The following is a 13,030-nucleotide window of genomic DNA, read 5'->3' as shown; positions in this document are numbered from 1 at the left end:
TGGCTGCTTTGGATTCCAGTCTGACGGGGGAAAGGCAGTGTGAGCAGTTTGTCTAAGGACTTCCCCAATTTTCAACCATCCCCACAGGATTAAACAATATTAGATCCTTGCAAGCCACAAAGAGTTCTAGAGATTGGGTCACGGAGTGATAAAGAAAATGACATTATCAGAGGTTGAAGTACCAGTTGTAGGGGAGAAAGAAGAGCAGCTGCTTTTAAAATCGCCAAGCAGATCTAGGCTATTAGAGTCTGCTGGAAATAAGGTAGCTTTCCCTCCACCTGATGGCTCGGACAGGGCACAGACGGAAGGCAGACAGTGGGCGGGGCTCTGCAAACGACCCCTGGGATAGCTGTGCAGAATTATTCGGCTCTGGTTCCAGCATGAGGAGACACAGCTTAGTCAAGAGACGCTTGAGAGAAAAGGCAGCGGTATTTATCATGCCCTGCACCGGCTAAGAGCTCTGCACACGATATCTGTTTTAACCTCCCAACAAAGCTATAATTATGTATTATTAGCCCATTTAGTGATGAAAAAAACAAAGCTCATAGATTTAAGAAACTCTTCCGAGCTCACAAAGGTGGTACGCGACAGGGCTGAGCTTCCATACTCATTTGGTCTGATTTAAAAGCCCATAATCTCCCTCCTACATTAGGATAAGCAAACCTTTATTGAGCGCTCACCAAGGAAACAGTCTTCTTCATTGCTAATTGAGACACAGGGATTTAAAAAAAAAAGGCTTTGATTCTAGGAAGTTAGCGTCTATTGAGTGAGGCTTATAAATAACTCTGCAGAGAAGTGGATTGTTCTAAAATAGAAGCTCATGGAAACACAGTTCTGAAGTGAGGCAGAAAATAGCATCTCAGCTGAGATCTGAAAGAAGTGTGGGCCTGAGGAGGACAGGCCGTGCTGCAGGCACACGGATAGAAGGAGTTCTGAGTGGGGAGGGGTTGGCAAGCATGAGTAGATTGCAATAGCCAGATGAAGTCGTAACTTTGTGTGTGTGTGTGTGTGTGTGTGTGTGTGTGTGTGTGTGTGTGTGTGTGTGCATATGTGTATACATTACTGTGTGAGTGGTGTATACATGTGTATCTGTGTGCACATGCATGTATACACATGAAGGAGAGAGAGACAGAGAGAGAGAGAGAGAGAGAGAGAGAGAGAGAGAGAGAGAGAGAGAGAGAGAGAGAGAGAGAGAGAGAGAGAGAGAGAGAGAGAGAGAGAAGGAGGGGGAGAGGGGCAGGAAGAGGAAGATGGAGAGGAAGAGAATGTGTGTAGTTCATGCACTTGGAAGCCAGAGGTTGACCATGGGTCTGGCCCTTAATCATTCCCTAACTTGTCTTTTGGAGACAGCCTCTCTTTGAACTCAGAGCTCATTTGGTTGGCTAGCCTGGCTTGCCAGGGGACCCCGGGATTTTTCTGTTTCTGCTTCTTCAGTAGTAGAATTATAAGCAGGTACCACCATGCCCTTTATGGCTTTATTTTTTCACAACTTGGGTCCTGAGGATTGGACTTGCGTCCCAATGCTTTATCAACTGAGCCCTCTCTCCCGCCTGGCATAATTTTAACGCTTGCTTTTAAGTGACGCAGCCTACTGGTAAATTAAAGGTAAGAGGTTCTAGAAATAGAGTTAAGAAGGGGCGTTTTGAAAGTAGGGATCATCAGCTACAAATAAGATTTCTCTGGAGGTTGCAACTGCAATTTCTCTCTGTTGTTCAACTCCAAGGAACAGGCCTACTCTTTCTAGAGTTGACTCAGTCCCTTGAAGTGACAGGCCTAGCTGGTGGAACCTCTCCAAACTGGTCTTACAAGGTTTTCAGCACCTACTGTGCATCTGGCCACTAATCACCATCTGCCAGCTGTGCAGGGGCATCCGAAGAGCCAATTTGTTCCTGTGCATGGTAGCTTCTCCATGGGAAACTGAGATGCAAGGGGAGAGTAGCTCATTTTAACCAGCCTCAGGCAAGGGGGGCCCAGAGACGTTAGGCAGCCCTTGGCATAATTTGTGTTACTTCTCTAAGTCAGTTTCTTATTGGCCCTCAGGATGAGGTCAGTTGCCAGGAAAACTGTTGACATATTGCTATTCCCACTTTCAATTAAAAAACAATCAATGTGATAACTCTGGAGGAGACCTTTAATGTCCTTTCAGATCTGAAGGGTTGACTAGTCTTTGGAAATGAAGAGGTGGGAGCGGGGACTTAGGTTCGGGTTTTCTGATTGCTGGTCCAGTGCTTATTGCACGATCTTTTTGAAAGAGCAACATTGGAGCTAGTTTAGAGGAAGGCATCTCGGCAGATGGAATACCTCCTTGATATTGCTGGTGCAAATTAAGTACGAACAGGGATGCCCTTTGGGGAGAAGTTTCTGTACAAAGTAGGATGAAGAGCTCACACCCACTATATCAAATTCGGCCCTAGATAGAGAAAAGAAAAAAAAAAAAACAATTGTATATTAGGGTCAGGAGCATCTGAGATTTCTATCTTCTAGGTGAATGTCTGTTGAATGAACCAGGCAGATGCACCAGTGAATGCACCAGTGGCTTCACAGATGAGGAGTCTTCTGCAGAAAGGCGGGGCAGGAGGTTTTGCTGGCAACCCCAAGACAGAACACCACAGTAATCTCCGTTTACAAGTACAGATTGAGGACCCTGCTGAGGCACTGCTTGCTGCTAGGACACAAAACGCCCAGTTTGTGCCAGGCTGCCAGGAGCCCATGGACTCATACTTCATTTTGCCCAGCTGGATTTTGGAGCCTACCCCAGACTCTGGTTGGCCTCACATGACTGACCAAAGATTTGAACTTGTTTGTTTGGCTTCTCTCACTTCTTCTTATCCTCTCTTGGGCTAAAGAGGATGCCTTCTGTTGTTCATTGTTGTTTTTGGTGGGGAAGGCTGCCGTAAGTCACCAACCTTTTTCCGAGAGCATCTGTAGCCAGCACAGCTGAGCAAGGATCCATGTGGGAGAGAACTAATCTAAAAAAAAAAATTTTGGCCAACCTCTAAAACAGTCAAACCTCATGCTTAGTCCCGATCACACCAACAAAGTATGGAGTATAACTGGTGTTGGCTCTCGTATCTTCTGTGAAAGCGGAATTATAGGATCAGAAAATCCAGATAAAAGAAAAGCTGAAAACCAGGTCATCTAGTAGTTCTCAAATTTTATTTTAGGAAGCTTCATTGTGGGGAGTACTAGAAGTGGTCCTGGCCTCTATTTTGTTTGTTTGTTTTATTTCATTTTTTTTCCAGACAGGGGTTCTCTGTGTAGCCTTGGCCATCCTGGACTCATTTTGTAGACCAAGCTGGCCTCGAACTCACAGCGATCTGCCTGCCTCTGCCTCCCCAAGTACTGGGTTTAAAGGCGTGCGCCACCACTGCTTCCAGCTCCATCCCCTACTTTTAAAGGAAGCTCTACCTGTGTCACATTATACACTAGCCTCTCATGTAAACCTTTTAGATGAGGGTTCCATTTTTAAACCATGGTTGTAATTTAAGAACCCACAAGGCCGTCTCAGAGAAATTAAGATGCTTGTGCTCCTCCAACCCGGAGGTCGTGTGTTTCAAGTGGTCTCAGCATGGAGTTTGTCCTCTTGGATCCATTCTCCTTTCTGAGCTACTGAGGTCAGTGAAGTAAGTCCTATGGGTAAAGTTTATACCATTCTCCTTAACGAACAGGTCAGGAATAACATATGTTCAGAGGCATCCAGAATGTAAGGAACCTAGATTGCATTTGGTTGAGAAATCTGTGAGCAACTCCAACTTGGCTCTGGAGCAGGAAACCTCAGATGTGTTTCCTGCAGATTCATGAAAGAAAAGGGGGAATTGCAGTAGCTGGAATAAAATGCATTTAGGCTCATACTGGAGTTTTCACTCATAGCTTCTTGTTTTATGTAAGTGGGCCCTTGCAGTTCTTTGTTTTCATTTTCACCAGTAGGCACCAGTGGTGCATCTCAAAGGCCCTTGACCAATCTAGAAAGGGTGAATGTTTTCATTTTCACCAGTAGGCACCAGTGGTACATCTCAAAGGCCCTTGACCAATCTAGAAAGGGTGAAGGAAGTACTGAATTGATTCTTTAGAAACACGGAGATCAAAGGAGACGGAAGGACAAAGTACATTATGCTGGTCAGTAATGTAATATCACATTCCAAGGAAATTCTTTGGGGTTTTGCTCATTACACTTTTGTACAGTGAACGAGGCTGTCTAGATGCCTTCTGTCACCTTTTCAGTGGTGACCTTCCTTAGGAAGCAGCTAAGATCCAGATGGCTTCCAATCCAATTATCAGCTGTGACTCTGGGGTAATGACTTAATTCTCTGGTCTTCCATTTCCCCATCCAACGAACAGATTTAATAACAATGGCATAGAGCTTTCAGCACTGGAGTGTGGATGAAGGAAACTAATAGAAACACATACATAGAGCGGGTCCTGGCGTGAGGAAGCGCTAGATGGGCGTTTACAGTGTGCATCGTGTGAGCTCCTCAGAGCCCTGTGGATTTGTTAAATCCATTTCAAGGAGCTGGTCCTGCTAATTCTGTTCTGTGTGACTTATGTAGGAGTCTCTCTGAAGTTGTGGGGGTGGGCTTCAGGAGCAACCTTCCCTAGGTTGTCTGCCAGTGAAAAGCTTTTTGTGCCTGGGATAAGGGAGCCCCTGTCTCCAGAGGCTGATGTCCCTCCCAGTCACACTGAACGTATGCGTTGCTCTTCAACTAGTTTTCCTGGGAAACACCAAGTCTAAGCAACTTCGACTCACAGCTACCTTCTTTTGGAAGCAGTTCCCCACACTAGCCTGAAGCTATAAACCAAGATCAACATTTATTAATCGATTGATTAAGCAATCTGTCAACAAGCATTTATGTGATATTTCCTATGTGCTTAGCAATGTGCTAACTGCTCCCCTGAGCAACCAATCAAATAAAGGACAATGTATTGAATCTCAAGTTAGGGTCCCCCAATGACTGACTAATTGGGAAATGATCACTAGATTTAGATGCAGACATCAAGACCTTCCAAGCAGAATTTCAGTAGCTACCAATGACATTTCCTGAGCAAGGGAGTCCAGTAGAGTCCCTGTATTATTTTCTGACATTGGAGGTGATAAGGAATTACTTATGTCCTGTTGAAAGGGCTGCAAGGAGTGGGAATACTGCGATTTGCAGTGTGAGAAAGATGGGTAACGGTCTTAGAGACACTACCTGGCTGATGCCAAAGTGCACATTAGTATATATAAAGGATATGAGAGGAATAAGGCATATGGCTAAGAAAAATGAAGTCTGACAAGTAAATTCAAAAGTCAGCAATGTAGCCGGGTGGTGGTTTAATCCCAGCACTCGGGAGGCAGAGGTAGGCAGATCTCTGAGTTTGAGCCCAGATGGGTCTACATTGTGAGTTCCAGGACAGTCAAGGCTACACAGAGAAACCCTGTCTTGAAACAAACCAACAAGAGTCAGCAATGTAGCACCTTCGTGGACCCAGATAGAAAACAAGATGGCGGTAGGCTCGATGTTCAGGTCAATTTGGTGTAGGGAATAGGGGAGCAGAAGGAGTTGAGAGAATGCTAGGCATACAGTAATAAAGTAAACTTCAGCATCTGCACCTTCTACAAAGGCAAGAGAGTGTCAAGGATGAGGCAATGGCTTTGTGATCACATCAACTTCGGATCCAGTTTGGCTCTGTGGCTTAGGGTTTGGGCAAGTTTTAAAAACATTTCTATTTTTATTTGCACCATCTGTAACAATTTGTAACTGCTACAACAAAAACATGACACAGAGAAGCAGTAGTGTATTTGCATCACTTCTATACATATATTACTTAGACTAATACAGATACCACCAAAATAAGAAATACACAATTAATTGTTATAGTTCTAGTTAGCACTTGCATGGTTATAAGAAAAAATAGATTCATACAAAAATAACTACAAAACTTATTTTGCTTTTTTGAAACACCTATGACTTTCAGTTTTCCTGCTTGTGAGATGAGAAATGTCCCTGTTCTATACCTTTATTGTAAAGCTTGTGGGAGACAGTACACAGGAAGGGGGTGAACACTTGGCCTTAGCATATGTGACTGCCCCATCAAAATTGGTGTGCATCCACTGAGCATCTATTAAGTATACACACTGTGCCAGATGTAAATATTTAAAGAAGAAATACATAAGTCCCGTTTTTCTGGAGACACCACAGGGAAATATTGTCTCCTATGCAGAGAGAATTGTGCCCAACATCCCCTGTCAGCCTTCCCCAAGTTAGCTAAAACAGTGCTCTTCTTCACTGGGGCCAAGGATGAGGTATAGTGTTATTTAGCTGTGTTTCCCTTCATACTTTATCTGTGCCTCATTGTGGGGTATCGAGTTACAATTAGATAATAGACCGGATATCTTGCAGGCCTATCTACAGCCCTGGCTAGCATGTTATCAGCTCTGTCCACACCCCAAAGGCACTATTTCTTTCCCCTTCTCTCCTTCATGAACCCTTTATGAACGAGCCAAAGCCATGGCCCCAGAACGCAAGAACTTGCCTATATCACATAGGCTTCAAGCATGTACCAAAGAAAATCCTAAATACCCTTGATTATAAACACATGAGTGCAGTTTTAGGATGAGTCATGTGTTTGAAACTTGTCCACATCACTGGAATTTGCTCCATGATGGGACGAGGGCTGAAAGTACTCAGAGCATTCTGGCATCTCTGCTTTATTTCTTCACGTGTCTACAGCAGACCCTCCATATGCCTTAGGAGCTAATGTGTTGTCAGTTGGGGGGTGGTGCGGGTGGAGAGGAAAGATGCAGAGATCAACTGTTTGCTCATGAAGACTGTCTTGTTCTTGGACTTGGGAGCTCCAGACCTAGAGATGGGATGGTGGTTAGGCTATAAGGACGCCCCCCGCCAGGTTTCTAGACCAAGGAGAGGCAGAAGAGGGTACCCTGCAGAGGTAATTTTCTGAGTTTTGAAAGACTACTGGAGCTTTTGCTTTTGCAAGGATGGAGAAAGAGACAAGAAACAAGCTTAAGCTCTTCAGCAGATTCATTGCCAAGCAACCCAAGCCCCAGGGGAAGAAATTCTCTAGGTGAGAGGGGATTGCAAAGCAAGGGATGAAACATCTATTTACTTGGCCAAAATTCTTGCCTTGAGAATCCAGAGTTTTTGCAGAGCCAGTCATATTGACATTATTTTGTGTTGGGCTTGATATCTGGAACTTTGTACTCAACTGGTTTTTTTTCCAAATGTTTTTCAAATGGAATTATACTGTTTGTGTAAATGGCTGCCTTTTCCCTGTGACATTTCTGTTAACTGGTTGCAGAGGATGTCTTTTGAATGAAACAGATCCCTAAAAATCTGTAAAGCTTGATGATGTCCAGAGATCTTCATGGATCCTTAAGTTCATAAGTGTGGAAATGTTCACGCAAAACCCTCCTGCCTCAAATCTCATGTGCTCCTCACACACTGCCGCACAGAACAGGTTAACTACTTCTTGTGCTGTAACTAGTTCAATCTATCACATTGTTATGAGTTTTGTTCTGTCATGTAGAAATCAGTTTTGACTACAACAAGAACAGTAAAATCATTCATTTATGGAAGTTCTTGTAAAGATACCGATGAATGGAGAGTCACAGCAACAGAGAGAGAGAGCAGGAGTCACTGTCCCACCTAACAAGCAAGAGGAGCAAGTATCAAATCCAGGTGTCTCTGCATGAAGAATGGCCCTCTGGGGAATGGGCCTTCATGGCTGCTCATGAATTACGTCATTGAGAAATAAGGTCTAGAAGGGACTGCGGGCTTCCTTCATACCCATGCTCCGTGCTTAGGATGCTCTGGACACAAGTTCTGTAGCCGAGTGTCCTTCAGCAGACCTTCGATGAGGAGAAGGGGGCAGGAGCCAGAGAGCAGCAGTGAAGACGACTCCTTGAAACTCCTCTCTGCTACTCTACATCTGGGAAGGAATAAAGGATGCTTCTAGTAGACTGTGGCCTTCTAAAAAGCCAAGGGGTGCCCAGCCTCACCTCACTACCGATAATCCCCTGTCTCTCTGTTTTCCATCCCAACTGGAAACAATACTTAATGAAATATGCATACAAAATAGAAGGTTGAAAACCGGGATTGGAAACTCAAATGCGACAGAGGGAAGAAGAAGAGCTCATCAAAGGCCTACAGAAACCAGAGGACTACGGTGGAGAACTTATTACATTTGGTTCAGTTTCCTGGAAACAAAGATATAAAGGGGGGAAGAAAGAATAAAAGCTTACCTTGAAGTAAAGTCACAATGTGGCATTTATGCAAAAGAAATTCAATGACACAGTGGGCCATGCCCATCAGGCTTGTACAAAAATGTATGAAAATTCCACATCTAACCATTTCCCGTGTTGTCCCTCAGCAAGCGCCCAGATAAAACCAACACAAGTACTTAGTTGTAAATTGTACCTCCAGAAAAAGCCAAATAGTGATGATCATTAAGGGAGGGGAGGGTGAAGGGTGGGTAGAATCATAGGTGAAACAAAATGACAGAGTGTTGATGACTGCTAAGTTGGGTGAAGGCGGCAAGGTGGGAATCATGTTCTATTCTATTTACTTGATCCACTTACAGTTTTCATAATAAAATATCTTTGGTAGTGGGAAGCACTTGCCACCAAGAAGCGAAGCTAACATATTATCAAAGAAAGGCTGTATCCCACTTGATAAAGTTTTAAGATAAGTAGATACAACTTTATTCTGAAATTCTTTGAAAATTGATTACCGGGGCTATGGTGCACTTGCTAATGTTCAGAATCGGCTCCCCTTCACCACAGACTTTATATTCAAGCTCAATACAATTACTGATATATTTGAGACTTGCTATAGAGGAGAGAGAAGCAAAAGCAGATTCAAGGTACCTTCACTGCAGTTCTTCAGGGCAAAGAAATCCACTGCAGACAAGCTCCGGTTTCCACTCGAGATGTATTCCAGGGCCACTCTAAACGGGTTCTCTGGACGCCCAATTCTTCCATGCAGCACTGTCCAGCTGGATACATTGGAAGGCAAAGGAGAAAAGCATAAGTAAACAGTGATGAGAAGCCACCTTAATCTGCAGAGAGGACCACTCCTCTAGAGTGAGTTTAGGTATCACATTCTTAGTGGGTACCAAGAGACGGAACCCCAAATGGTTCCACCGAGAACAGGGACGCTGAGAGCAATACGTCAATATTTGTTTCATTCCTGTCTGGTGGACTCAGAAACCCTGTTCTCAAACCCACTGAAGGCAGTGGTATTCCTAGACAACTGCACATCTTTGAAGTAGTTCTGCAGCTAGTCTCACAGAGGAAGGGCATCCACGCACGAGACAACCTGGCAGCAGAGCCCAGGAACAGCCTCCTAAGGTTTACCAGCCAATTCGTAATCATCTCTTTGGAGCAATACTTGGTTTGGGCTTGTTATCTGCTTCCAAGGTCTCCCAATCCCCAGGTTTGCTGTGTGGTTACTTAGGGAAGCTAGAGAGGACTATTTATCAACTGCTGCAAAATTAAAGTGCACTGAAGCGTGTACCTTGGGGTAAAAGGTATCTAAGATTGACATGGACTTTGAGAGACAGTGAAGACAGCAGAAGGTGAAAGCAGCTTAGACGGTGGGCATGGCATCTGTCTGTGATCTTGGAGGCTGAGCAGAGGGTCAGCTACAGGACCATTCTTACACCATACTCATGCTGTTGACCTCTTGGACTAGCCTCCTGCCACTTAATGGAACATCCAATTTCCTTTTCAACATTGAAACACACACACACACACAAAACACACACACACACACACATTTTTCATATACATATATGAATGAAGGAGAGAGAGTAAAGGAAGGAGAGAACATATGTTCATTTATAACTGTATATTTAAACAATTGTCTCTGACAACTTGAAATTACTTTCTTTAAAAACAATTTTAGTGAGGTATAATTAGCACATTATAAATTGATTTCACTGAAAGTATATAATTTGATAAATGAAAACTTGTATATTAGAGATTTTTGACTTGGGTATATAATGATGAGATCATATTATAATATTCTATATATTATATTTTTCACTATCAGATTGAACTAAAGGAAAGAAACTGGGGTTCAGGGGGAGGAGGTGGAACTAATCTTTTTGTTTGAGAAACTTTTAAGCCCTCACACCAAAAGATAAAATAATGATCACTGTAGAAAATAAGATAAAGCAAGTTAAGCCTCCAGCAATTCAGAAAATTCAAATACCTCAAGGCACCCATTGTCAGGAGACAGTCATACTCACCGCCTCAGTGTACAGGCCCAGCTGTCATTTTACACAACTGCCACCACCCTACACGCCCCTGCCTGACTGTCCGTACCTACTTACCACATGCCCAAAGGTGGTAAATACAGATGGCATCACCATTCACTGATTGCATGACCTAATGTGCATCACTTCTGCCTTCTTCTCTGTTGTGACTGTGCCAAAGCTACCCTGCATAGTTACCTAAATGACTACAATCACGGTCAAAGTCTATGTCCACTTAACCCCTGAAGTGTACTCTCCACTTACCCTAGTGCGGTTGACGGTCCACGTCTGCATTTACTCACTAATATGGTATCCTGCCCCTTTGCTGTCTGTGCTTTTTCTTTTACTCTCATGTCTGAGTCTCCATATGTCTGCGTGGATGCATGTAGGTGCTTGTACATGTGCGTGCTTACATCAGAGAATGACCCTGGGCATCTTCCTTAATCATGCTTTACCTTAGTTCTTGAGACAGGGACTGTCACTGAACCTAGAGTGGACATTTTGGCTAGGTTGACATGGCAGGGAGCTCTGAGGATCTGTGTATCTCTGATCCTCAGCACTGTAGCTGCACACAGGTGCCACACCCAGCCTTTACCCAAATTTGAGCCCTTCGGCTTCCTTAGGGGGCAGTTTGCCAACTGAGCCATTTCCCAGCCCTATGTTGGTTCACTTTTGGTGATAACGGTATTGCTTAAGGCGTCATTGACCCTTCTCAAAGGTGTCTCCCAAGGGGCAGTTTTATGTCTTGGGTTTCTGCATGAAGTAGATGTCTGCTGAAGGAAGTGGGGACTTTTGTTCCATCTCTATGCTTTTCTGTAGTTAATTCAGATCGCTAGAGTCAAGTCTTCAGCCGTTTAATAAAGTGCATTAAGTTCCCCCACAATAGATGCTGTAGAAAGGCTTATTGCTGCTGTAAAGCTTGTTCTCCGTTACGGTACCCAGCAGGGTTTCCATCCCAAATAAAACCAGTGCAATTGAATAAGGAAAAGGAGGCTTTTCAGTTTAAATGTGGAACTGTCAAAGAAAGAAATATTTGAAAAGAAAATGTAACAAGGGGTTCTTAAGGAAAAGAAAAACAAATGAACAGAGAATGCAGAATTTGTCATGTTCTTCTGAAACATAAAGGGCTTTCATTTTAAGGAAAGGTGTGAGTACGCTCATATTGTGCCCAAATCTCAGCTCTCCGCTCTGAGGAATGATGGATTTTAATTCCAGGTACACAGTGGCCCTTGACAATGATTTCCATTTCTGTATTGGCGCTCGCCCTCTGGATAAATGTGTCAGGAGTTCTAGGAATTAGTTTCTGAGTTACCGATGCAATAACTTTTGCCTGAAATTCTCTGGCCTCTCATAGTTTACTGCCGAAACTTTAATAACTTTCAGAGCAGTTGCCAAACATGTATTTTATATCCAGGGAAGCTGGGAATAGGAAAGGGCAAGTTTGTACCTAGGGTCAGATTTGTTTAAGAGACAGCCCAAAAGCCCAGTGAAAAACAGGCCTGAGCTCTCTTCTCTCCTTGCTTCCAACTTCTTTATCTCCCACTGGTCACGAAACTGGCTCGCTAGGGTCTCCACTTCCCATGTTTTAACTGTTGGCAACTCAATTTATGCTCAAAAGGGAGGGGTTGTATTCTGACCTAGAACTTTCTGGAAACAGATGTGCAACTGTATCCATGTTTTGGGGGTTGGTGACATGCTAGCACGGGTACTACAATCAATCAATATGACAGTGTGGGCGTCCACCTGGGCTTTAGGAAGGCAGACGGATTGCCGGGACAGCCTGTCACAATCTGTTATCTTCCGCAGGTCTCTGTGGAGTGCTCCGGTTCCCCATTCTGCCTCTGCTGCTCATTTGCCTGATGACTTTGAATGAGACACTTTTCTGAAAATGTCTAAAATGTTGCCTGTTTTCTGAATGATTTTATTCTCAAGCAGTAAGTGTCTCTAATTTTGCATGACTTTTTTGTTGTTGAGGAAAATCCTGACCATCTGCTTTTGTTTAGTGATTACAATATAATGAATAAATTAAAGGTGATCAAGGAACCTCTAAATCAGTCAATCAATCAATCAAACAAACAAAAACAAACATGAAGCAAACAAACAAGCAAAAACAAACAAACAAAGCCAGGAGGACTCTTTTGGAATACAAAGGCCTATTTCTAACCTGGCAGAGAGAAGTTTTTGATTTTGGCTTGGGGCTTGCTAAGACTTGAACAGTGCTCCACACCTCCTTGGGTGTAAGTTTCCTCATTAGCAAAAATGTAGCCACTGTGATGGAAGCTCCCTGTGAGTCTTAATTGCCTAGAGTTATACATCATCAGTATTTTGCAGCATGCCTACCGATACAATATTTTATGAAAACCTTGGAAGCTGCAACTAACAAATGATATCTCGCAGAGTTTGGAGAAGAGCGATCAGTCTTCAATCACAGCTCTATTTACACAAAGAGGCCGTGTCTCACTCGTTCAGAAAAAGGGAGACTTGAACAAGGTCATACTTTGAGTTCATCACAAAATACAGTACTGCTTCTTGGTTCTGAGGATTAGAGACAACACGGCCTACGGCTCCATCTGCCCAATCAATTGCACTTCCATCACCAAGATCACCAAGACAGAGAAGGGTACGTGTAATTGGCATGCTAGAGAGATCACTGGAATGGTTTTTTTTTTTTTTTAAGCCTAGACACTAGATAGGCAGTGGGATAAGAAATCCATAGAACAATATTAAGGTTTGCTATAAAAATGAAAGGACTTTCTTGGGTTCCCATTGCTCTCATCCA

At 43.5% G+C, this 13,030-nt stretch overlaps 1 protein-coding gene across 1 annotated transcript in view; it reads right to left on the bottom strand.

Annotated features, from left to right (window-relative positions):
* The window catches only part of Alk (ALK receptor tyrosine kinase), a 713,415-nt gene that overhangs the window by 170,432 nt on the left and 529,953 nt on the right, over positions 1 to 13,030 (bottom strand). The window contains exon 5 of the mRNA XM_051169801.1: positions 8,861 to 8,988. Coding sequence (XP_051025758.1) covers positions 8,861 to 8,988 — 128 coding nt within the window. The remainder of the gene's footprint in view (positions 1 to 8,860; positions 8,989 to 13,030) is intronic.

Source organism: Acomys russatus, chromosome 1 (genome assembly GCF_903995435.1).
Source record: "Acomys russatus chromosome 1, mAcoRus1.1, whole genome shotgun sequence".
In the NCBI taxonomy this organism is placed as follows: domain Eukaryota; kingdom Metazoa; phylum Chordata; class Mammalia; order Rodentia; family Muridae; genus Acomys; species Acomys russatus.
The sequence above is the reverse complement of the archived record's forward strand: the minus strand, read 5'-3'. Positions and strand labels throughout refer to the sequence as shown.